Source organism: Colletes gigas, unplaced genomic scaffold (assembly GCF_013123115.1).
Source record: "Colletes gigas isolate AHSC1104 unplaced genomic scaffold, ASM1312311v1 Colletes_gigas_Sc00033, whole genome shotgun sequence".
NCBI lineage: Eukaryota > Metazoa > Arthropoda > Insecta > Hymenoptera > Colletidae > Colletes > Colletes gigas.
Window position 1 is genome coordinate 2,169,732 of NW_025106662.1, and position 26,996 is coordinate 2,196,727.

The 26,996-nt window shown below is 33.3% G+C and overlaps 5 protein-coding genes and 1 long non-coding RNA gene across 7 annotated transcripts; 2 read left to right on the forward strand and 4 right to left on the reverse strand.

Annotated features, from left to right (window-relative positions):
* Positions 1-398: 398 nt before the first annotated feature.
* On the forward strand, positions 399-1,930 carry LOC122402127 (signal peptidase complex subunit 3). The gene is made up of 5 exons (XM_043404685.1): positions 399-662; positions 991-1,064; positions 1,297-1,385; positions 1,483-1,586; positions 1,667-1,930. Exons 1-5 carry the CDS (start codon positions 517-519, stop codon positions 1,794-1,796), a joined length of 543 nt encoding a protein of 180 aa, XP_043260620.1. The 5' UTR covers positions 399-516; the 3' UTR covers positions 1,797-1,930.
* A 313-nt stretch (positions 1,931-2,243) lies between these two features.
* Positions 2,244-4,814, reverse strand: LOC122402151 (zinc finger protein 330 homolog). Its single transcript, XM_043404732.1, has 6 exons — positions 4,609-4,814; positions 4,249-4,419; positions 3,943-4,174; positions 3,687-3,851; positions 3,488-3,565; positions 2,244-2,464 (listed from the first exon to the last, which is right to left on the reverse strand). Exons 1-6 carry the CDS (start codon positions 4,726-4,728, stop codon positions 2,298-2,300), a joined length of 933 nt encoding a protein of 310 aa, XP_043260667.1. The 5' UTR covers positions 4,729-4,814; the 3' UTR covers positions 2,244-2,297.
* Positions 4,815-5,175: 361 nt separating this feature from the next.
* LOC122402171 (transaldolase) lies at positions 5,176-8,235 on the reverse strand. The gene is made up of 6 exons (XM_043404767.1): positions 8,064-8,235; positions 7,176-7,299; positions 6,250-6,489; positions 6,046-6,171; positions 5,758-5,894; positions 5,176-5,664 (listed from the first exon to the last, which is right to left on the reverse strand). The coding sequence occupies exons 1-6, from the start codon at positions 8,158-8,160 to the stop codon at positions 5,390-5,392; spliced, it is 999 nt and encodes a 332-aa protein (XP_043260702.1). The 5' UTR covers positions 8,161-8,235; the 3' UTR covers positions 5,176-5,389.
* A 7,236-nt stretch (positions 8,236-15,471) lies between these two features.
* LOC122402170 (UDP-galactose translocator) lies at positions 15,472-18,935 on the reverse strand. Its single transcript, XM_043404766.1, has 5 exons — positions 18,631-18,935; positions 18,116-18,200; positions 17,918-18,037; positions 16,580-16,794; positions 15,472-16,509 (listed from the first exon to the last, which is right to left on the reverse strand). Exons 2-5 carry the CDS (start codon positions 18,144-18,146, stop codon positions 15,865-15,867), a joined length of 1,011 nt encoding a protein of 336 aa, XP_043260701.1. The 5' UTR covers positions 18,147-18,200; positions 18,631-18,935; the 3' UTR covers positions 15,472-15,864.
* A 1,803-nt stretch (positions 18,936-20,738) lies between these two features.
* LOC122402188 lies at positions 20,739-24,786 on the forward strand. The gene is given in 4 exon segments (XM_043404784.1): positions 20,739-21,687; positions 22,089-23,884; positions 23,886-24,705; positions 24,770-24,786. Coding segments are annotated over 4 exon segments (3,582 nt in total).
* Positions 24,787-25,619: 833 nt separating this feature from the next.
* LOC122402076 lies at positions 25,620-26,578 on the reverse strand. 2 transcript variants are annotated; one of them, XR_006259494.1, is made up of 3 exons: positions 26,464-26,578; positions 25,764-26,064; positions 25,620-25,690 (listed from the first exon to the last, which is right to left on the reverse strand). It is a non-coding gene; the product is annotated as an uncharacterized LOC122402076 (long non-coding RNA). The 2 variants fall into 2 exon arrangements; XR_006259495.1 differs by lacking the exon at positions 26,464-26,578 and adding an exon at positions 26,153-26,240.
* Between the last annotated feature and the right edge of the window lie 418 nt (positions 26,579-26,996).

Consider the following 26,996-nt stretch of genomic DNA (forward strand, 5'->3'; position numbering starts at 1 on the left):
ACAAAAAGAAGGAACGACGGAAACTCCGATGTGTCGTGGCCTTTAGATAATAAACTAAGTATCTGAAAAGAAGTGCCTTCCTTTCTCTCTATCTTCCCCAGCTTAATCGCCCACGTTGAAAAACATACAATCGTATTGTTTATTACAATACGCCGGTCCGTTTGGATTTCGCTCCTAACTAAAACGCAGTTACATGACTCTGCACTCGACGGTGAATAATCGGGTTACAATTAATTCCCGTTGTGGCGCTATGTGCATTAAACCTACGTTCACGTGATAACATAACACCACCAATATGCAATCTTCGTAACTAAATTTGTTTCATTTACGAACGTACCCACGTAGATGTTTCACTTATTTTTGAACACCAACCCAGATCTGCCGTGTCGAATTGCTGACGTAGAAACCAAAGTCGAGGTGATGATGATTTTGGTTAGAATATTTTGATATGTGCTCGAATCGATTAATTTACTGAATTACAATTCTGTGCATTTTAATCGGTAATATTAAAGCGTAATGATGCATACTGTTCTTACGCGTGGTAATGTTATTTTAGCGTATACACTGAGTGTTTCAGCGTTTCTAACATTTTGTTGTTTTCTCTCTACTGTATTTATCGATTATAGAGCAAATGCAACATTAAATACTGTAAAAGTACTTGTGTAAGTATAGTGAATTTATTTTAATAAATACCATAAATACCAGACCAAGGAAAAATTAATTTTTTAATTTATTATTTTTAATCATGATCTATTTCCTTTCCATATTTGATTGTTTCATTATTGAGTTTTAAGTTCAAATTCATTTATTTGTAACACTTAGAATCTCTAAAAATAATATAAGATGTAAGATTAAAAAAAAGTTTTTACTTAAATTGAACTATTAGTTTAATATAATATTTTATATAAATAAGTAATTAAAAATATAAAGTTACAGTTGCAACATATAACAAATGATTTGTTTAATAATCATCTACATTTTATCTTGCAGAAAGAATTTGCCAGATTATAGCTCGTCAAGAGAAAAGAATGATCTGGGTTATTTAACATTCGATTTACAAACTGATATCCTTTTTTATTTTATAAGTATTTTTTTGGTTTATATAAAATGCAGTATTCAAATTCAAAAAATATTGATTAATTATCTGTATTTAGTTGCATGATTTATGTATAAAACATTTTGGTTCCTTTTTATACATGTAATACAGATGATATAGTAATTAAAAATGAAGTATAAATTTTAGATGTTGAACAGTATCACAAATTTAAAATGTATATTTTCTTTACATAAATATACATCTTACCCCATTATTTAACTGGAATGTGAAACAATTATTCTTGTATCTCACAGCTGAATATCAAACAGAAAATAATGATTTTAATCAGGTATGATATTAACACTATAATATCTAAATAACTTTAGTTTGTATTAATTCTCACAAATTCAGTACATAATATAAATGATATATCTTTTTCATTTCAGGTAGTATTATGGGATAAAATATTACTTCGTGGTGAAAAAGCTGTACTTGATTTTAAGAATATGAACACAAAATACTATTTCTGGGATGATGGTAATGGTTTAAGGTAATGTCTGTTATTGTTAAGTAATTTCTGCTTTAGAAGAAAGCGGTGCTACAAAGAAGTAAATAAATTAATTTTTTCAGAGGGAATAAAAATGTAACATTAACATTATCATGGAATATTATACCAAATGCTGGACTTTTACCAAGTGTTAATGCCCTTGGTTCACATACTTTTGCATTCCCATCCGAATATACCTCGTTACGTGTGTAAGATGTATTTATATATGTGATCATACATATTCATTGTTTTGTACAATTCTGAATTATTCTACATAAAGACAATGTGTAATAAATGTAATATTATTTTCACGTGTTAATATTAAATGTTTAGTACACGTAGACGGATATATTTTTTTACTATATTTATTCTTCACACATTTTTTATATGATATGAATATATTCAAAATTTAATACTTTATAAAAGTTTCAAAGGCAAAGTTAGAAAAATATTATACAATTGTTTAACATTTTGTTTATAAAAATTGTCAGTTTTTACCAGTATTTTAATTTACCTTTACCTATTTTATTATACATACATGAGAAATTGTAAATGTAAAGTTAGTTATATATTATCATAGTTGTACTACCGATTAAAATTTAAGAAAAAATATTGATTTTTTTATAAAGACAACAATTTATTATATTTATTTTTTGTTTGTATTTAATGAATATGTTTTTTTAAATATTATCAAGTATTATTTTTATTAACATATTAAGTTTGAAGTAATTTGTTATTGCCATTTTCTTCAGTTTCACTTAATGACTCGTCTTCTTGTTCTTCTTCATCGTCATCGTCATCGCCATCATCTTCCTCTTCATCTTCATTTTCATCATCATCAACAGTATAATTTTCAGAACCATAATCTTGAGATTGATTTCCTGCAATAAAAGCAAAATACATACATATGCAATGGGCTGCACAAACAATAAACTATTACGACCTTTGCTGTCATATCTCTACTCTTAGCCACCAATACTTTTTTATCGTATTAATCGTATGTCTGCTCTCAGCCACCACAGCAAAGTACCATACTGATATATTATACTATATTGACAAGCTTCGGAGATACACAGAATTCGAAATAACATTTCACAAATTGTGTTTAAATGTAATTAGTAGGCATGTGCGAGACCCCGAAATATCGGGTCGGGTCGAGAACACGAAATTTTTTCGGGATCGGGTCGGGTTCCCGACAGTTTCGAGACTTTTAAATTTTCGGGATTCCCGAAAAAAGTCGGGATTCTCGAAATAATCGAGATTCCCGAAAGAATCGGGATTTCCGAAATTTCCGAGAGCCCACTAGTCATTTATATTCGTTTTAATGTATACAGGGTGAGTCTCCTAACATGACGACCTCAAATAACTCGTAAGGTATTCATTGTACGAAAAAATGTTTGAAACAAAAGTTGCATGGTATCTAGAGGAACATACAGTGCTCTAATCTGTTTTTTATTAACTTATTTTTTTATTGAGATATTAGGGTCTGGGTTAGGTCTGGGTTATTTGAGGTCGTCATGTTAGGAGACTCACCCTGTATACATTAAAACGAATATAAATGACTAGTGGGCTCTCGGAAATTTTGGAAATCCCGATTCTTTCGGGAATCTCGATTATTTTGAGAATCCCGACTCTTTCGAGAATCCCGACTCCTTCGAGAATCCCGAATCCCTCGAGAATCCCGACTTTTTTCGGGAATCCCGAAAATTTAAAAGTCTCGAAACTATCGGGAACCCGACCCGACCCGACTCGACCTCTTCCCGATTCGTCCCGACCATCGGGTTCCCGATGTTTTCGGGGTCTCGCACATCCCTAGTAATTAGGCATTTAATTCCGACTAGCATGACACCTGAGTATGAATTTAATACGAACGCAAAGGATTAAAATTTAATTTAATTCTTTACCATAATAACTATATCCATCTTCATCGTCAGAGTCACAAGTTCCACTTTGATTTTGTCTACCAAATTTATGATTTCTTGCTGCAATAGGATAAAATGGATAATTATGGAAGAAATTAAATATATTGTTAACATGGAATTTGAAATGAAATATGAATGACATTTAATACATCCATAAAATAATGGCATTAATTTTACTTACTTGACATGCTAAGATCTTTTGTCTGAGATGTTTCAAAACTACATTTGGGACAAGGTATAGGTTTATTCTTTTCGTATTTAAACCCTTTCCTTCGAACATGATCTTCGCAATAACATGTTTTACACCTCAAGCAAGAATATTGCCCTAAACGATTACACGATTGACCTAAAAGTAATAATTTCTTTTGTAATAAATCAAGAAAAAAATATAAAAATACTAGCATAATTGTATTGTATTATTAATTTTAAAACATTACATTTAAAACTTTCTGCTTCTAAAACTTGACATGATGCTTGATGTTCAAATTGATCGTCCTCGCAAAGGAAACAATTACAAAAAGAACATCGAAATATTCTACCACCATGGTCCCATACACCTCTTTCACATTCCTGACAAACTGCATCTACTAATGGACACATACATGCATGAGTTGTAAGGCAGCGTCTTCCATGGCAAACCCATGCTTCACAATGATCACATATTGCTCCCTATTAAATACTTATTCTTTATAACTTCGATTCTAATTTATAAAATACATTAATTGTATACAAAAACAACTTACCACCATACCTAAACCAGTAGTAAATATACCAGGATGACGAACAACACAATCTCCAGTTTTTAGCATACATTTCATTTTTCCACAGTGGGCACACATAGGTAACCGTTGTACACTTTGACAGAAATAACAAAAAGCTCTGCTTTTCTGTTTCTTGTTGCATTTATCACATTCCTATGTACAAAATCACAAATTAAAACTTACTATACAAAAATACTGATGTATTATAAATTTCTCATTATATGTTGTTTCATAATATTATCATTAGTAATTTTTCATTTTTCATTATAATTTTAATTAATTTTATGTAATGTTAACTCTTAATTCTTGTTTAATTATATGCTATAGTATGCAATTACTTGCCATTACTGCATTGCAAGGAAATTTGGCTAAATCTATTTGATCCTTGGCAGTTCTAATTTCTTTTTGCCTTAATTTTTGTTTTTCTGCTTTCCTTCTTTGACCAGTCTTTTTCTTCGGCATTTTATTATATTTTATTATAATTTACACACTATTATAATATATTTTTTCTATATTCGGTAAAAATTTTAGCTCAGTAAGCTCAGTAATAGTATGTTATTATGTCATTTCGATTTATCGAATCGAATACGTAACGTAAGACGTAACCTCGATTAATCGAACACTATTATAAAATTCAAATTCAATTCACCTCAAACTTATTATTAAAGGTTCTAAATAGTTTAATTTAATAACATTATTTCAAAAACTCACATTTAGATAATGTGGTATTATAAAAAGACATATTTACAACTGTATAAATTTTAATTAAATGTATTATATTCGCGTTGAGGGTCTATTGTTACAAAAATACTACGTTCGATTTTAAAAATTATTAAAATTTTTTAATATACCATAATAGATAGTTTGAAAAATTGATATTTATTTGAAATAATTGTTATAAAATGTAACTTTTTTCCCTCTAAAATTCCATTTTTATTTAACAATATACACGTTATAATATCTATGTCGTTGTATATGTACATTGTTCCTACATCATTTTATAAATACATAGAATGGAATGTATTATACACTGAAACACAAGTAATTGTTAGTTCAAGGTACTATTATTTACAATAAAACTTTCGTTACATAAACATTCTTAAACAAAGCATTATGTTCATATTTAAGATTGAATTTTTTCTTGAAGTAGTTTTTCCAGTTTGCGTACATCCACTGCAAATTTGCGAATGCCTTCGCTTAATTTATCTGTTGCCATTTGATCTTCATTAAGTAACCACCTAAATTTGGTTTCATCCAAACTGATCTTTTGAAGATCAGACTTCTTCGCCATTTCCATCGTAAGAACTTTGCGAACTGGTTCATTACTTTTTTCTAACTCTTCTAACAATTTTGGACTTATGGTCAAAAAATCGCAGCCAGCCAATTCCTTAATTTCACCTTAATATAAAAATTATATGATGTATCTATCGCATTACAATTAATTTTTATACTAATTTTACAGGAGACAAATTAAATATTTTAAATACTCACCAATATTTCTAAACGATGCACCCATAACAACAGTTTTGTATCCAAACTTTTTATAATAATTATAAATTTTAGTTACAGATACAACACCTGGATCTTCCTTAGGCTGATAAGATTTTTTGTCTGTATTTGCTACGTACCTGTACATTTATTTTAATGAACAATAATTTTCATTCATTCATAATTATAATTATGATTCATAAATTAAGAACTATGTGTTATAAGTATCCATATAACACTGATCAAACTAGATTTATTATTTAAACGTTTCAAATTGTTTAATTATCTTACCAGTCTAGAATTCTACCAACAAATGGTGATATAAGAGTTACACCTGCCTCCGCACATGCAACTGCTTGTGCAAAAGAAAATAGAAGTGTCAAATTACAGTGGATTCCATACTCCTCTTCCAATTCTCTACAAAAGTAAATTTTATAATTTTTAATTACAACTTCACTTTAAATGTCCTATCGATAGTAAGTACTTGAAAATTACTTTGCTGCTTGAATGCCTTCCCACGTAGAAGCAAGTTTTATCAACACACGATTTTTATTTATACCACTTTCTTCATATAAAGCAATTAACTTCTTTGCTTTTTCAATGCTAGCTTCTTTATTGAAAGATAACCTAGCATCTACCTCTGTAGAAACTCTTCCAGGTATGATATTCAAAATTTCTTTACCAAAGAGAACACATGTTATGTCCAAGGCTGCTTCAAGTTGTTCTTGCAAAGTGCTGTAACAAATAAATTAATTTTAATTTATTTCATTCAATTAAAATATTATTGTAGACATAAAATTATTACATTGATGTATCTATTACCACTAAAACTGCATTATGGTAATTGAGCGAATAGTACTTTTCTTTTCAAACATTTTTGTTTGCACTCCTCCTTTTATTTGTTATTTTTTTTTTAAATCTTACTATTCTTCCATTCTTAATATTAATCTTCGTACAATTCTCTATATTTTTCATTTAGATTTACTTTGATTCCTTTTGATACATACATTTTTTAATTTGCATATATCTTTATTGCTTTATAATTCCTATAATGTCTTAAATCAACTTTTACTATACTGTATAAATTCAATAAAAATCTAGCTACTAAATGAATCTAATTTAAATTTTCTAAATACAATAGTAATTAAGTATAAAAATATATGTAAATAATTAAATAATGAAATACTCCTACTAATTAGTACTAATGTATTATTGTTTTTATTGTCATTTCCAAGTATATATTATATTTAAATAAATTTTAAAATAATTGTAAAATAATATAAATTTTCTTTTAAAACATCACATGGTTGATCTACATTAAAATATAAAAAATTGATTTTTACGATACTAATATATTATTTCTTTTATAATACTTACAATAACATTTTATAATGTATTATTATAATATGAAAAATACTTACGATCCAGATTTCTTTCCATACTGTACAGCTTTATCTATTAAGTGTGCATATTTCTTTTGATTAGCTGCAGCAAGAATTAAAGAAGGATTTGTAGTTGCATCTATTGGCTTAAATTGTTCCATAGCTGAAAATAATATATAAATTAAATTCATTAATAAATTTCTCGTAATAGATTACTTTTATTTTCAATATTACAGCAATATTGGTTTATAATAATTTTAATCATAAAACAATTCAAATAAGTAAAGTATAATTTAACAATTAATACGTAAAATAGTAAAAGAAAATCATAATTAACTAATCTATAAATGTTTTGAAGAAATAAAATCAGTTAATAATATTTTTTAAAAGTATTACTCAATTAAGATGTAAAATTTAAATAATAAAGGTTTTCATACAAATTCTTGTTAAGTTCTGTTTTAGGCAAAAATAACAATTTCCGATAACAAGGAACAATTAAAAATTTCCAAAATAATCAAAGATAATTTTCAATTAATTTCTCTTTCCAATTAACTTTTCGTAAATAAGATCAGAATAACGAAGAGAATAATTACAAGAAAAAAAATGTAGTCGTAATATCGGACGATTTTGTAACTTCCCCTACCACTATACCTATAACGTAATCTGAATTCAAACTAATATATTTCTTTCAAGAAAATTTGTTACATTCTGTATAATATTCGCACATATTTACAACAAAAAATATATTATATGAGTAGATATAAAATAGATATTTTCTTTTAGAAGATAAAAACAGATTTTTAATATTTAGGAGATAAACTAAAAGTGCGCCACAAACATTTCCTCTACCATGCTTTCTGATGGTCACCTTCACCTTTGCCCATATCTATATTAGTTATAAATTCGTTTGATGTTTCGTTTATTCACCTTGAAAGTCACCGGTATCGGCGACAATTGTCGTGATTTCCTTCAGTTGCGTCAATGAGCTTGTCATCTTGGCTTTCTTCGATTGAGACTCGGTCATTCTTGTCGATACTTTTATATACCGTTTGGAGATCGTGACTTTTACTTGTTAAACTGGAATGACCAAGAACGATCAGATAACAAGTTACAGGGCTACCAACTTGTACAAAATCGTTACACTTGATTTTCTTCCAACATGAATCGTAGAGTGTTAAGAAAAATTTAAAGTGAAAATATATGAAATATTATTTTAAACGACAAATAATAAATTGAATGTAAATAAAATAATATTTTAAATGTAACATAAGAACTAAAGAAATAAAACAGTTTTATATAATTAACAAAAATATCGAAAAAATTTGTATTTTATTTACAACGAATGCATTTGTTATCGCTGTAGCGAACAAAACTTGAGTTCAACATTTTACACTATATTTTTTAATTTTGTCACAATATTAACCGATTCAACTATTTCATATTTATCTTTTGTTCATTATTGATATATATATATTTTACAAATTACCTTTATCCTTTATTAAAAAATTAACAAAGAATGTAAAGTGAAAATGAAATGCAGTATATATTGTATATAGATTCTGTTGGATTTAAAAATAATTTTTTATTTATAAAATGATATGAAATGTAACATAATTTATACGAAATAGTTATATAGGTAAAGAAGAAAATAATGCAAAGAAAAATGTTAAAATAATAGTGTAGAATATCAATTTTACGTAACTTAAAACACAAATTTTATTTCATAGAGTTACAAGAATTTTATCAGTATTCATAAAATAAAACCATATATTCTTTCATAATTAAAAATCAAAATAATACTTTTTTAAGGTGCATAATACAAAATTCGACTATATGCGTATGAATCTGAATAAAGTATTGTAAAATTAGATACTGAATTTCTATTTTTTATAATAACTATGGAAAATATCCTTTCAACTTTTAGATTTAAATGAAAAAGAAAGAACTACTACTAATATTTATAAATTTGGAAACATGTTTTGATGTCTATATTTCATCGATATTTAAACTTGCTAATTCTATTTTTCCTAAATCATTGGAGATCGATAACAAAATCTTCCATTCAAAAACTAATTTTATAATTACTTTAAATTTCATCATACATTACTGATTTCGCCATTGGCGAATCACGCATGCACCAGTGTAGCCACCAGATCTGGCATAATTGAATGTATCGTCGTCGACATTAGTAACGACGAACTTCCTTAGCATCTAACGGAGTGGTGGGAATAGCAGGCATACTTACTACCGCACGAGCCACGGTATGTGAGCTCGGCACTTCGCACAATTTCGGGAAAACGATAAAGAACGCTAGTCTGAGCCTTTCCTTTTTGTTCTTGTAAAAGAGGAACAGCCGAAATACGACCTCGCGATAATTGGTATATGATTCCAAGTCTCGACTGCCCCAGTATTTTTACTTTCCGACCTATGTAAGGTATAAGGAAAGTACCATAATGAAAAAAAATTTCGAAAATTTTTTTAGCGGAAATACACGTTTTAAGACCCCCTGATCATATTGTGACTATTAAAAAAAAAGAAATTTTTTTTCTGTGCCTATTTACGCACGTACATACGTATGCTATTAACATTATTGCGTCTAAACGGCTGAATGAATTTCAATGAAACTGTTGGAGTCTAAGGAAGAACTCGAGTTGGTGGCGTAGGCTAGTTTAATATCGGCTGGACTAGTTTCGGCTGAACGCAAGAAGGATCTTTTTCGGGGTTTTGTCCCTATTTATCTGTTTGTAGTAAGAGGGGAAGGGGTGCCGGATGACTACTTTAGTAGTACTCGGATGAGTCCTAGTGTTGATGAGTAAGACCGTATCCTAGTGTTTACAATCTAGGGTACACTGACTTTGCACGGCCTTACTCAGCGATGTGACTCAAGAAGAAAAATAACATGATTCGTGCATGTCATCCGACAAAACTTTACATTTAAGTTTTATGTTCTCGTTTCAAAGTTTGATTAAATTTTAAGCGTGATCAGCTCCCGGATAATGATGATTATACGTTTTATAGTTTTAATTATTTCGATACATATACATGTCGCGTTGCGAGCTCTCCTTTATGACCTTCAGACAACAGCCAAATTCCAATCTCAGAAATAGCCTTTAATAGCCATAACATTTCAAAAACCGTCATATACCGAAATTTGTTTCTCCATGCCAGATGTTTAACATTTGCTCGTCGAGGTCGTTTTACAAACGTTTTTTCCCAGTACTTAGGACCAATAGGACCAACCTTCGAGGGTACAACGGTACTTTCGACCGACCACCAACATTTCCCGAATCAGAAATTTTGGTACCATCCGTACTACCACTTCTTGTAGGGGCTAGCCGTTCCCGCCTTACTTATTTTGACAAATCAGCGTTTTCTCGGATTAGTACCCGTCCAAACGCATTTTGTATAAAGAGCGACGCTCACTTGAAAAATAAACCAATCGATCAAGAATTTTTCGAACACATAGCAAAACAAGATTTATTTTTTCGAGTCGTCACATTGACCATCCACGTCTAATACAGTCCACTAATCGTTCTTAAAAATTCGCACAATGTTAATTCGGCGTGCGACGTACGAGTTTAAGTCGGTGGAAAACGTGTACACGACAATATATTATTTGTAAAAATTTTTTAAAACAATTTATATAAATCTTAAGAAGGATTAAGATCAAATAAACTTTTTTTCTATCTTTTCTAGAAAGAAAAAGTTAAACAAAATCTTATACATTTGTTGGATGACCAACCTGATGACTCAATGCTGATAAGCGTATCGAAACTGCTGCGTCCAAAATAACCGAGTCAGTCTTGTTTTTCACATTTCTATCTTAAGTACAGAATCCTGGTCGAAGTACTCAAATGTCTCATCTAGGACGAGTCATTGATAGCCAGTCATCAGGTACTAAGGGTCACCGACATCCCCTCCTCAGCGAAAAGCCTAATATACATATAAGGATCATCAGAGCACGGGCTTTTTTCTTTCAACCTTATTACGATAGCGGTCTATCGAAACTGTTATTTCCGCGTCGTTTTGTGTGTCCGGAGTGTACGTTTCTCACCCGGATCCCAACACATTGTACATCTACCTAAACCACATTAAAAACGTATTCCACAAATATTTTAGAATAATGTTGTTCAAAGTAGTCTTACTCGTAAAAGGTTAATTAAGAAATAAATATTTAGAAATTGAAATAAGTAAAATTTATTAAAATGAAAAATCACTCTTAACCAATACCGTGCACGTTGTAACAACATTCAGTAACAAATATTTTCTAAAGATATAGATTAATACTGACTTTTCTCGCTATGTTTTTCAATAACCGTATCAATTTGTTATACAGAATCAAATGTTGTATATTTGACTTAAGTTTACATAACAAAATAATTGAAATATTGGAAAAACAATAACGTGCCGTTCAATGAAAATCTGATGGATCTCAATTTCCCTCCTGTTAGAAATTCCGATACTTTCCCCTTTGAACAAAGGACACGACGAGAGGCAAGGCGTCGCGTAGGGGAGCGGGTCCCGACGACGGGCGCCAGGCCCGGTCGTAAACCACCCCCAAAGGCCCTTGAAAGACCTTCGTCAAGAGGACTGCGTGGGGACTTTCCGCCAGCATTGATAGGAACATTTTCCCAGGCAGGGAAAGACACTTCCGCCTGAACGGCTGACTGCGTCGCATCGTTCGACGCATAACGGCCACGGATCACCTTTGATTTGCCCAGTTTTCATTGTTTCCTTACACTCCTTCCATTAAGATGTAAAAAATCGTTATTTATTTGTAATATTATCACACGCAGTATATTAAAACGTCCACATTCGTCTTGCCTCTTTTTTTATTCCCCACTGAATTCATTACTGTAAAATGGAATACGTTAAATTGACTAATATTCATGCAATGGAATTTTAGTTTTAATTATTGCCCTTTAAAAACCTACGGAGACTAGGCTATGTATGTATGTCTACGCCCCTTCTTTCTCCATCCTTGTCGTTTCTACGACCCAGCGACCCGCGAGGCGTATAAATAAAATATTGTCGTCAACCTGCATGAGTCATTGCTATAACAGCATATACAGTGAGTAACGAAAGTATTCGAACTACATGATAGACAATGATTGATTCTACAAAAGTTGTATAATAAATTGCAATTTATTCAAACAAATTGTTTTTATACTATTGTACATACATTTCCTAAATATATGCAAACTTAGAAAAAAATGAAACAATAAGTAAACTAATTACATAGCATTTATAACAGATAAGTACATATAAGACATAACAAAAGTATTCGAACACAGTTTTAATAGTCATGATAGAACGTAATAGATATGATTATATTGCAGCTTAATATCTAGTTGGGCGGCCACTCTTGGCTTTAATAACCTCTCGAAGACGATTTTCCATACTATTAACTCACTTTTTGGTAACACTTAAGTCTATAGAGTGCCAGACTGCCAGGATATTTTGTTTTAAAGAATTTTTACATGTTATATTAGTCCTTTTAAGTCTCCTATCGAGCTCTTTCCATAGATGCTCGAAGTCCGGGTTTTGTGGTGGGCTCGGTAATGTATGGGGAACATCATATAAGATCCATTCTCGTACTATTTTGGCCGTATATTTGGGGTCTCGGTCTTGCTGGAAGCAAAAATTTCTTAATACGTTTAACTTTTCGGCACTATCAATTAAATTTTCTTTAAAATATTTAAATATTTAATCTTGTCCATGATTCCATCGATGAATACGAGATTACCACGTCCATTAGCAGACATGCAGCCCCATACCATTACAGATCCTCCACCATGTTTCACTGTACTCTTCAAATTTGTTGAATTTAACTCCTTATTTGGCTTTTTCCACACTATTCTTCTACCATCGGACCCAAATAAATTGAATTTACTCTCATCGCAGAATATGACAGTATTTCAAAAATTTATGTCCTTATTTATATATTCTTTGGCAAATTTTAATCGAAGTAATTTATTCTTCTTGCTAATGTATGGTTTCTCTCGTGGGACTCTACCATGGAAATTATTTTTCCATAGCATTCTTCGATATAATTAGGCGTGTAATTCTTTATTAAAGTTTGTAGCAACCATTGTTGCTACTTTTGGAGTAGATGTAAACGGATCTTTTTTTATTTCACGCAGAAGCAGTATTTATTCCCGTGGTGTTAATTTCTTTGGACGCCCTGATCTCTGTTCATTGGCTATATTTCCATTAGTATTTTACTTTTTTATTATATAGTAAATTGTTGATTTGCTCCTGCCTACAAGAGATGCAATTTCTTTATATGATTTACCTTCTTTGTGCAATTTAACAATAATTTTTCGTTCGTGTTTACTTTTCTCTGATGTTTTACCATTCATTATTCTGAATTACAGATTAACGATTAACTTTCGGTTCCATTTGCTCTCAAATACTGTTCGAAGCACACTGAAGAACATTTGTTTACATTTAGACCTTGCAACAATCTTGTGTTTACAAATTATAGTACTTATAATTCAGCGTTCAAATACTTTCGTTACGTGTTAAATGTACTTATGCGTGAAAAATGTTATGTAATTTGTTCCCTTATTGTTTAATTTTTCTCTAAGTTTACATATATTTAGGAAATGTATGTACAATAGTATAAAAACTATTTGTTTGAATAAATTGCAATATTATACAACTTTTATAGAATCAATTATTGTCTATCATGTCGTTCGAATACTTTCGTTACTCACTGTAGAAAAAATAGAGATCAAGTTTATTTGATCTTAATCCTTTTTCAGATTTATATAAAAAGTTTTAAAAAATTTTTATAAATAATGTATATGTATCGGAATAATTAAAAAAAACCAGAAGACGTATAATCCTTATTATCTGGGAGCTGATCACGCTCAAAATCTAATCAGACCTTGAAACGAGAACATAAAACTTAAATGTAAAGTTTCATTGAAATTCATTCCGCCGTTTAGACGCAATCATATTAATAGCATACGTGCGTAAATAGGCACAGAAAAAAAATTTCTTTTTTTTTAATAGTCACAATATGATCAGGGGGTCTTAAAACGTGTATTTTTCAAATTTGTAAATTTGGAAAATTTTTTTTCATTTTGGTACTTGTAACATACATAGGTCGGAAAGTAAAAATGTAGTCGAGGTCGAGACTTGGAATCGTATGCCGATTATCGCGAGGTCGTATTTCAACTGTTATAAGAGCAAGAAGGAAAGGCTCACATTAGCGTTCTTTATCGATTTCCTGAAGTTGCGAAGTGCCGAGCTTACGTACACGTGGCTCGTGCGGTACGTATGCCTGTTATCCCCACCACTCCGTTAGACGCTAAGGAAGTTCGTCCTTACTAATGTCGATTTCGATGCACTCAATTATGCCAGATTTGGCCACAAGCCATGCGCAAAAAAAACGTACCCATTTAGCAACACTGATCATGAGATATTGAAGTTATGTTCACCCGATAACGTTAAGCGTAATACATTTAGTTACAGTCCGTTTACACGATCTAGGAAACTTAATTATGAAATTTTTAAGACAGCTAATAACTTAAAAATCATTTAGTTTCTTTTAAGCTGTCATTGTAATAGATAAGCGATGAATAACAAACTGTCTAGTACTTTCAAGTGCTTCAGAATTACTCCGGGATGAAATATGTGAAGTCCGATTTTAATTTAATAAATACAATATATTTCGGTACATTCTACATACAGAGTGTCATAAAATTATATGTCACGTCCACCCGGTCCACCACAGTGTGATTCTTCACATTTGGATCGGTGGAGATCTATCAAAAATTTTACTCACAGAACTTCACTACAGTGACCCGATATTTTAGATATCTTATGCTGAAATGCAAGACAAGTCTCCCCACTATCCCCCACCAAATTGCTTAACAGATTTGTAAAAATATTTTATTAAGCAGCTGTAAAGCATGCAAGGCAAATAAGTTTCAGTATTAATCTTAATGAATTATTTATATTTATTTGTACATTGCTACACATTACATGCTTTTCTGCAGAACAAATTTTTTTATAAGATCCTCTGCGTGAAATTTTTTCTGGCCTGGCTCAATTTAGTAACATAGCATAGGCCTCAAAATTGCTAGTTATGCCCAGTTACACCACTGTACGGTATAAGTGTAAAGATATTTTTTTTTTATAAATTGAATAAATTTTATAATATAAACGCATAGCTATATCTATAATTGAATTTATTGATGGAATTAGTGGATTAAGGAAAAACAATTATTTTCAGTAGATGTGTTTTAATGAGATACTTCTTGTTATCAGATATATATATATCTAAATATATAATGCACACTTTAATAAAAATATTTCTTATATCAATATACATAATAAATTTGTTAATTTGGTGTAAAACTGTGCTCATATATTTTGTAATCAATTCTTGCACAAGATACAATAATTTACCGAAATATGTATTGAACATGTTTATGCCAATATTAACCATCTGTAGATTATTGAACTATGTTTTCATAAAACAATGTGTATGCACCTTTCATGCTATTATTTATTATTCATGTTAGGACGTTAACTCAAATTCTTATATAGGCTATATAAGGAAATACTGATCAAGTGAAATGATGTAAGTATTTATACATCAATTGTTTGGATACCACTTCACATAAAAAAATGTACTAAACATTAATCTGCATGTATATGTCAAAATATTTGCTGTATTCAGTAATATCACTTATTTTAGTTATTTTAGTTTACGTCAGACTTTATTGATTAGAGAATGTTTATCAATGGATGTGGGTTTTGGTTGACGTCCATATAAGAAGATTGAACATATCACTAAAACAGCGCCTAAAGAAAACTTGGGAGTTAAGTTAAAATCAAAAAGATATATAGAAGCTACACAAGAAATGATAATGGCTAATGATGTAGCAAAACCTTTAAGTATATTGTCAGCATATTTAACTACCATTGCAACAATAAGACCTCCTCCTGCCTGAAGCACAACTAAATAATAAATAAACAGATCATAGCCAAAAAAGAAACCTTGCTTTTGTAGAATTTTACCATCACGTAAGAAACATGTAATTATTCCAAAGGGCAATGATAATAAGCTTAACTGCACATTTCTCATCCATAATGATACATCCGAGTCTTTGAGTATTTTCTCAAAATATATTCCAGCAAAACCTGACAAAAGGCATGCACTCAGTGCTGCTGAGAATCCGAGTATACGATTTTGTTCTACTATGCCAGATGATATGTCTGAGCTTTGTGCCAATTGTACTAATGCTATTCCTATAACTAGTAATACTAAAGCACCCCATTGAGTATTTCGTAAAGATTTTCGTAGTATAATTACAGCAAAAAATGCGGTTGTCAAAATTTTTAGTTGGTACGTCACCTGAGAAATAATATATTTACAAACGTTCAACAACATTACTAAATAAAGAATATGAGATGATGGTTTATACCTGATAAGTTGCTGCATCTAAATTAGATACTGATATATATAGAAGATTATTTTGTATAATGTACAAAAGGGATGGCACACATACTTTTAAAGTATCTATTGGTTGTTTTATAATTGCTAATTTTAAAGAATTACAAAACTTTAAGAAATTTCCTTCTTCAATAAAAACTAATACCAGACATGTGAGAAGTTTAACAACTTCTGCCATAACAACAGCTAAAAGAAGACATTTAATCATTAGTAAATAATATTTACATATAAATTACATATAAATTTTATACAGGGTGTTCTGTCACCCATGGGAAAAAATTTAATGGGAGATTCTAGAGGCCAAAATAAGATGAAAATCAAGAATATCAATTTGTTGATGGAGGATTCGTTAAAAAATTATTAACGTTTAAAGTTCCGCCCGTACTGAATTTTTTTCTAGAAAGTGATTGTAAATTGATTGTAATTGATCTCCGCAACCGAAAATAATTTTTCCAGAACGATTTGAAATTTTTTTTCGCTGAAAAATTTCAGCACCCCTGTCGATTTTTCTTAAAAATTTGTTTTTCATTTTTAATAAATTTGTTTGACGCTCTACAGAGAAGTTGTCTAATACTTTGTTGTAGATACCCATGAGCTCTACTACAGAAAAAAGTCTCATTGTAATATGTTCACTATTGTAGGAGTTATGGCCGTTTGAAAATTGGACCAGTTTTGGGGGGTTTTTCTCACTTTACGATGTCAAGGAATAACTTTTTCAATATTATTAGAATTTCTACATATTCTCCACTAAAATACGCGTTGTTTGCATTTTAAAAAATTAAAATCCTCTAATCCGTTTAGGAGTTATGATATTTTAAAGATTCACATGAAATTTCAGGTAAGCATTTCTGGTCTCATATTAGATTTTCGGTAAAGAATTTTTTTCTTGAAAGTGCACAGGATTTCGGAGTGTCTATTCACCAAAAATGCTTGTAATTGACCCCTGTAACTAAATATAATTTTTTTTAGTATGATTTGAAATTTTTTAATTTCGTCTAAAAATTTCAGTATCTACTTGAATTTTTTTCTGGAAAGTGGGTAGAATTTCAGGGGTATGTGTATTCATAAAAAATGATTGTAATTGAGTCCCGCAACCAAAAATAATTTTTTCAGAATGATTTGAAATTTTTTAATTTAATTTTTTAATAACTTTTTAATGAAGCCTCAGCCAAGAAATTTTTATTCTTGATTTTTGCCTTATATTGACTTCTAGAATCACTCATTAAAAATTTTTCCAAGGACGGCCGAACACCCTGTATAACTATTAAACATTACAAAGTATCAATTTATAAAAATATAATGTATGTACCAGTTGAAGAAAGGAACATGTCTCCAGATCTTGTCCGTGCATAGCGCATACTAAGTCCAACGACAGCATTTTGCAATGTGAGAGTAATTAAACTGATATATTTTAATGCTTGACTGCTTTCTGAAAGACAAATTGTTAAACATAAAGTAAATAATTATTACTGATACAATACATTTTTTAACAATAATCAATATATACTTATGTATTTATTTTGCTGTGGTCTAATCATAATTCTACTTTTTATAGATGGATTTTTAATAACAAACTAAATAGGTCATCATATCTGTAAAATAATATTTTTCATTAATAAAATGGTTATACATAAAATATTGTTTAAAAAGTATAGGTTAAATACATAAATAATTTAGTCAATGAATAAAATGTTAATAATATTATAGATGAAATTTGATAATAAACGCAATATGGAATATGTACAAATTTTATACATAAGTCTGATACTTATATGTTTGAAATATGTAAGGAAATAATCATAGACAAATATGAAAATAAGTCTAAATGAATATAATTATTGCAATTAATTGATACTATTATTTTCTTTATCATTAAAAGTTATTAATTATTGTTATCTCACTTGACGTTTAATCCCATATTAAAAATGTAATTTAATTTAATATTTAAGAACAAAAAGAAAGATTTTTTTGTAATAATTTAACAAATATGATAATTTTTTCTACAAATATTAAAATACTTAACTTTCTTTGCATTTTTATTTGAGAGTATGCCATGTATGTCCATGCACGAAAAATGTACACGTTGACATTTGTACGATACACGTATTCGCTTTCCCACCAAATGCACAAAAATAGGTAACAACCAATTCATGTAACAACTATTACAATAATAACAAATTCAACACGTGAACATTTACTAAATATACTAACTTCGTATGCATTGTTGTCAATAAATATAACAAATTTCTATTTAGAATGATAAATGATAAAAATTGAATTCAAATTTAATTGAACTATTAAATTTCATCGCATATACAGTATGAAAAACTGATTTTTACTTTAAAAGAAATAGGTATATTGTTGCGACCTCCGCTGGTATGAATCTGTGTATTATGTGAAGTTAGCTCTAAGACATAGGGATATCAAGGTTTGATGTGAGAGCGAAATTCGAATTCCATTGTAACGGGGAGATTTATTGTAAGCATGCGAGTTCGTAGCGAACAGCACAGCTGGAAGGTTTTAAGCGACACCTAAACGCAGAGAGTTACGAGGGCCTGGGATTGTATTCAAACTTTCCATACTACAGTTGGGCCAGGCAAGGATAGTAAATAGCTTAACTTTTTCTTTCACATCTGCGTGCCAAATTTCGGCGAACGGGCAGGGGCTCGTCTTATAAAATCATTTTTAATTCTGTCCTCACTTCCAAAAATTATCGGTGTCCTGCAAGGGTAAAACTCAGGTCGAGAAAGGCCGGGAGTCATAAAGTCATAAACTTTGTTCGGGCGGCGTCTTCCTGACTCTAAGGGGCCCGCTTACCTACTTTCTAGATGTTTATGTAATGTATTGTTGCGTGACCACGCGAACGTAGCCCCAGAAATATGTATAATCGATAGGCAAATTAGGAGCGACATTCAAACCAACTAGCGTATTGTAATAAACAACGAAATCGTACGCTTTTCAACGTGGGCGATCAAGCTGGGGAAGGTAGAGAGAAAGGAAGGCATTTCTTAGATACTTAGTTTCTTTTCTAAAGGCTGTGTCGAATTCAAGTTTCCATCATTCCTTTAGTTTATTGTTTAGTTATTTCGGACCGTGCCGAATTAGCTATTTCCGTTAAGAGTTTCAATGGTCTTGACACACAGCAGGGCCTCGCGACACTTCGCTTCGAGTTTCGTTTACTTTCACAAGGGTCATAAATTTTCTTAAGGGTTGCTTAGGCCGCTAGCCTCGTTTTCTCTCTCGACTCCCACGCTCTCTCTCACGCGCGCCCGCTCCAACATGGCCGCGTAACCTCCACCTCCACGCGGCTCGGGGGTGGATCATCGATCGAAGACGATCCGGACGGATGGGGCAGGGCACAAACCCCGATTGGACCAGGACAATCCAGAGGGAGGATCGAGGAATATTCCGGAGAAGGGATGAACATCGAGGACGACGAGAAGATTTCCGCGGAGGAACAGATCGATTTCGAAAGTCAACCAAGTTGTATCTAAAAGTCGAGACGAAGACGAATAAATCTTACCAACCATTTTTCGAACATACTTAGTAGTTTGATTTTTGCGCGCCTCGCCGAGCAGAGCGGTTCAGCGCTCCACGGGCACCACACCATCGTCCTTTTTCCTTAAACCACGATCTCGGGACGCAACATAATTTGGTGACAGCGGTGGGATTTGAAAAAGAAATTGAAAGACAATTTATTCAATTAACTTTGCCGGCTCGCGAGTGGATCATTCGTGTGTTAAATTAGTGCGAAAGGTACATCCTCTCTCTCACGGGTTTTTCACGGTTTCCCCGTGAGCAAAGGGGCGAATGCCAGAGGTGGGTGGTTTTCAGTGGCCGTGTGAGAACTCCCTGGAACCACATGTACAATTCGATCGGAATCTGACACACATCATCTCTCGACAACGGAGCGGAAACGATCTTTTGGAGTATCCCAAGTACAACGAGGAGCTGCAACGGTGAAATTATCTGAAATCAACGTGCGAGACGAAAAGACAATCAATAGTTCACGTAAGACGTATATTTATAAGTTTATATGCTTTCGATTAGGTTTAAAGTAAAGTTGATAGTTAATTAGTTTATTTAAATCGTAATTTTATATCAACAAAATGTTACGTAGTCGTAAGGCAATGAGGAGACGTTGGAATCGTTTAATTAGTTTAAATAGATCCCGAGAATTTGATGTCCGGGATGTATCCGCTGAAACTCTTAGAGAACCGGCCAATGATTGTATGGTACAACCGGACATTTCAAGTCTTTTGCCGGTGCGCGCGAGTACCCCAAGGCTTGATTCGCCGAGTTTAGATAATGAATTTTATCGCCCTGAGGTAATCAATGCTGTTAGCCTGCCGTCAGTTGAATCATCTGAAATTTCATATCTATCGTTAAAATTAGCCTCCGACCTGATTCCGCGCTTTGACGGGAAACCTGGTTCTCTACTTAAATTCACTAAACAGTGCCAACTTATCGATTCCCGAGTTAAACCTTCCGACCGTGGAAATTTATTAACTATAATTCGCAATAAGATCGAAGGTCCTGCGGATATTTTAATTTCAAATCGTCCAGAACCAACAACAGTAAGCGAGATCATTGGCCTGTTAAAGAAAGTGTATGCTCGGTCTTTCGACGTTGATCAGATTCACGGCGAACTGAGGGGTTTGCAACAAGGGATATACGAGTCGGTAGAGTTTTATGGGGCTCGGGGCCGTGAAATTTTGAGCCGAGGGTTAGAAGCAGCTAAAGAAAAATTTAACTCCGAACAGCTAATAGGAGCCGCGGCTTTATTAAATCAGTCAGCCGTCACAAACTTTAAACGTGGTCTTCAGAATCAAAATTTGAGACTTTTTATTTCGAATGAACCGGATAAAACATTTGATGATATAGTTAGTATCGCGAGTAGATTGGAACAAGAAATGGCAGACCCCGTAAAGCAATTTTCATCGTCAAATGTTCGGGTTGCTACCGCTAGTATCAGCAATATTAAATGTTATAATTGTGATCAGGAAGGCCATTACCGTTACAATTGTCCTCAACTAAAAAAGAATTTTCATAATCCATCGGCTCCTGAAAGGTTAAGATGTAAATTTTGTAGAAAGACAGGGCATACCGAGTCGCGTTGTTTTAAAAAGGGAAATTACAAAAATACTGGGATGCAACGTGAAACTGTTATACCCAAGCCGCAACATTTAAACTTAAAGGGGGCTCCGCGGGGAAACGCGAAACGGAGCGAACCCCTAATTGCGCGTCCCCAGTTAAACGAACATGCTTCCACTTCGACGTGAAAGGTGTTGGTCGATTGCCTATTTTAGGGTTATCGCATAATTCATTCCATAAGGGAATTGGCAATTTTCTCATTGATACTGGCTCCCAACTTAATCTAATCAAAACGTAAAGGCATTATTTCTGGCTTGTTGGTGGATACTGTCGTTAGTTATAATATAGTTGGTATCGATAAAGGAGGTCTTAGCACTCTCGGTGAGGTGATCATCGAATTTTCGGTATTGGCGTTAAATTCCAGATCGTCAACGATGAGTTTCCGATCTCGGGAATAGGAATTTTGGGTATTCCATTTTTGGAGCAGCAACAAGCGATATTAACATTCAAGGACGTTGTGGCTAATAGTCTTCGGGTTGGGGGGCAGGAATTGCCTCTTCATACAGGGGTTTCAGTTAGTTTACCACCTCGCATGAAAACTCTCCTAACCGTCCCTGTTAGAAATATTGAAAGACAAGAGGGTTATATAAGGAAGTTAGATACACAGCCGGGTGTTTACGTAGGTGAAGTACTGGTCTCGCAAGAGAATGGATTTGTTAGGATATTCGCTATTAATACTACTCACGATAGTGTGACTCTTTCAATACCCCCCGTTGAATTAGAAGAGTTTATTGAAATTCCTCCTTCGCCGCGTTCGGCTCGGACGGGAAATCCAAATAAGGGTCGGTCCAAAGCCGATGCTACTAGGCTCGTTCAATTGGCGAAGCTTCTCGATATGCAGGGTTTGAGCGATTCTGAACAGGCTAGTATTTTAAAAATCGTGAATGAATTTCCGTATCAATTTTATCTGCCTTCGGATAAATTAAATTCCACTAGTACAATCAAACATAAAATAGTGACTACGGATGAAATACCTATAAATACGAAACAGTATCGGTTTCCACTAGTTCACAAAGAGGAAATACAAAAACAGATAGACTCACTGCTTGAAAATAGGATAATTCAGCCATCTGCTTCTCCTTATAATTCGCCTGTTTGGGTTGTACCTAAAAAACCTGGCCCTGATGGTAAGCCTCGCTGGCGCATGGTGATAGATTACCGTAAGTTAAATGAGAAGACTATCAATGATGCGTATCCTCTCCCTAATATTTTGGATATCTTGGATCAATTGGGGGCCGCCAAGTATTTTAGTACCCTCGATCTTGCCTCTGGTTTCCATCAGGTCCCCATACATCCGGATTCTAAATCCAAGACCGCTTTCTCAACTGTTAATGGGCATTATGAATTTAATAATATGCCCTTCGGGCTTAAAAATGCTCCAGCCACGTTTCAGAGGTGCATGGATTTGGTTTTGGTTGGTTTACAAGGAGTCGAGCTTTTTGTATATATGGACGACATCGTCATATATGCTGATTCTTTGGAAGAGCATACTCGTAAATTGAGAATTCTCTTGGCTCGGTTGCAGAATGCCGGTTTAACGTTACAACCCGAGAAATGTCGATTCTTGCGACGAGAAGTTGCCTATTTGGGTCACGTTATCTCTGCCAAAGGAGTGAAACCAGACCCCGGGAAGATCACGGCTGTTAAGTCATTTCCTATTCCAAAAACCAGGAAGAATGTTAAACAGTTTCTGGGGTTAGTTGGTTATTATCGACGTTTTATCCCTCATATGGCAAAAATTGCTAAACCTCTGACACGATTGTTGAAGGCAGAAGTACCTTTTGTCTGGGGTAAAGATGTCAAATTCGCTTTCGAGAGTTTACGTGATATCATTTGTTCGGAGCCGTTGCTCCAATTTCCCAACTTTCAACAGCCATTCCTCGTAACAACTGATGCTTCTAATTATGCAGTCGGAGCTGTATTGAGTCAGGGTCAGATCGGAAAAGATCTCCCAATCGCGTATGCATCTCGGACCCTTAATGACGCTGAAAATAATTATTCCACCATTGAAAAAGAATTATTAGCGATTTTATTTGCAATTGAACATTTTCGACCGTATTTGTATGGCCACAAATTTATTTTAGTCACTGACCATCGACCGCTGATTTGGCTGCACAATGTAAAAAGATCCCACTTCCCGTATCATGAGATGGCGTATTAGATTAAACGAATACGATTATGAGATGGTCTATAAACCTGGGAAAATCAATTCCAATGCAGATGCATTATCCCGAAATCCTGTTCTTGTCGATTCTCAAAATATCTTTCCTTTTCCATCTAAGTGCTTGACAATTCATACCGAGACTGAAAGTACGGACGCCTCCCCTCCAAGGCGTTTGCAAAGGGTTGTCGTAGGCGCCGACGATTTGCCAATTGCAATCTCTAAGGAGGTCGGGGACATTGACGTTGACGGTTCTATGGGAGACGAAAATGAACGTTTAGTTGCGGGAGTTTTTCTTGTGGATAGTGAACTTAGTAGTGGGTGTAATGAGACTGATAACGAAACAAATCATTCGGGTTCGGACTCAAATGATAGTGACGAGTATCATACGGCAGATGAGGAAGAGACATTTCCTTCCATAGAAGCATCTCTCCAGGGAGGAAAATCCTCTAAAGACTTAAATACTAACGTAATGAGTGGAGGATCGCTCCGCAGAGGTACGGAGGACATGTTTCGACTCGGGAGTCTGTCGGACATCGGAAAGGCCGACTTTGAAGGCACCCCGCCACAGGCACCGTTAGGGGCTGTCTCTGTATCTCAGGGTAAAAGTGCTCTGCCAGAAATTGGCAACAAGAGCCCCCGTTTCGTGTCGAAAGCGGAGACTCGGCACCTTCTTATTCCCGACTCATTTCGTGGCACTGGCTGTGCGCAGACCAGTTTATCCCGGATGAGGTTGTGGCGGAGTGTGGGCGAGTCTGGTGCTTCAGGAATGACAGAATCAGGTAAAGAACGGACACGATCCTCCGTAGAAAAAGTATATGAAAATGACTCTCATACCCATGATAGGTTCAAAGTTCTCTTGACAAATTTCCATTCCACCCGTACAAGCATCCCCTCCTTCTTCATTTCCAAGTATCATTTATTGCAAGGACCATCTTTATATGCGGAAAGACAATCTTCTTCATTTTTTTTCTACTGATTGTCAAGTTTCTTCACAAATCAGTAATGATTTGTTAACACAAGGAAGGTTTTCCATTGGTCAGGTACAATCGTACAATGTTCACGTGGGTGAGGCAATGGTTTTCCCCGGTGGAAGCCAACATATTTTCCACTTATTTTCCAAGGTGAAATCTGCTGAACAACAAAATTTTAGACATCTCGCGTCTTCAATATCATCCCTAAAAAATCTCATGGAAACATTAGGTGTGATGTCCATCAGTTTATCTAAAAGTAACAATAACATTGAGCCTATTGAATGGAATTCTCTTGAATATCTTTTAAAGCAGACATTTAATAGTTCACAATACAATATTACGGTTTGCACTGGTGAAATCATTTCTCCCCCTTTATCAAGAAGACTTTCGATTATTCGGGAATATCATGAGTCTGTAGTGGGTGGCCATCAGGGTGTGACTAAGTTATTCAAAAGGATAAGGGAGGATTTCTATTGGACAAAAATGGGGAAAGATATCTCAACTTTTGTCCGCTCTTGTTCCAACTGCCAAAGAAATAAAATTCTTTCTGTTAAAACTAAACAGCCAATGCGCATAACAGATACCCCTCAGAGAGCTTTCGAGAAAGTACAAATGGACATTGTGGGACCGTTACCTGTGACTAAAAGGGGTAATCGGTATCTGTTGACTCTGCAGGATAATTTGACGAAGCATTCTGATGCTATTCCTATACCAACTATGGACTCCATTACTGTTGCAGTTGCTCTTGCAGAACAGTTTATAAGTAGGTTCGGTTGCCCTCGTGTTATTCAAACTGATCAGGGAAGTAATTTTGTTAGTGAAATAATGAGTAACTTTTGCAAAATATTCAAAATACAGAGAATTACATCAACGGCATTTCACCCTCAATCGTTGGGCTCTCTTGAACGAGCACATCGCGTTTTTATAGATTATTTAAAGCATTATTGTGGAAAAACTGATTGGGACGATTGGATACGCTTTGGAATATTCTCATATAATACTTCCGTGCATGAAGCTACAGGTTTCTCCCCTCATGAGCTTATTTTCGGTACAAAAGCCATCATACCATCAGAATTTAGTCGCCAAGAAATACCGCGAACTTTCGTTGAACATCTAGATGATTTGTTTACTCGGATCACGACTACTCAGGCTACAGCAGCGATTAACCTAGAACAGGCAAAAGAAAGGAGTAAAATAAGGTATGATAAAAATGTAAATCCCCGTAAATTTATTGTAGGTGACGATGTGTATTTACTTAGAGAACCTAAGACATCTAAGTTTGATTCTAGTTGGCTAGGACCATATAAAGTAGTTGAAATATTTAACGATCTCACTATTGAAATAGCTATAGGGAAAAAATAAGACTAAAATAGTTCACGCGAATAAACTTAAGTTAGCCTGTATAAGGCTAGATCCAGTGTAAATAGTTTAACCATAAGTATTAGATATATTGCTGTACTTTTATATGAACTATATTGGATAAGAATATTTAGATAAGTTTGGTTAGGGCGTTTGATAACTCCTGGATGTCAGCTATGCGTTGTACTATAATTGATTTAATATTACCTATATAGTAATAGAATAACTATATCTTATTACTGTAAAATGTTATGATATAACTATTATTCTTCAACTCGCGCTTCCTGTGTGACAATGGGTGGACCGAGTAGCTCGTTTACCGCGGGCTAGCGCGGGAAGAGGGGGTATAGTTATAATCGTCTATTGTAAAGTACTTATTCATTCAATTTTGCGTACTTAAGTTAGTATTGATGTATTGTTTTCTTTTTGAAAAGTTGTTTCCATTGGAAACATCTTTTGTATATGAAGGGAGGTGTTGCGACCTCCGCTGGTATGAATCTGTGTATTATGTGAAGTTAGCTCTAAGACATAGGGATATCAAGGTTTGATGTGAGAGCGAAATTCGAATTCCATTGTAACGGGGAGATTTATTGTAAGCATGCGAGTTCGTAGCGAACAGCACAGCTGGAAGGTTTTAAGCGACACCTAAACGCAGAGAGTTACGAGGGCCTGGGATTGTATTCAAACTTTCCATACTACAGTTGGGCCAGGCAAGGATAGTAAATAGCTTAACTTTTTCT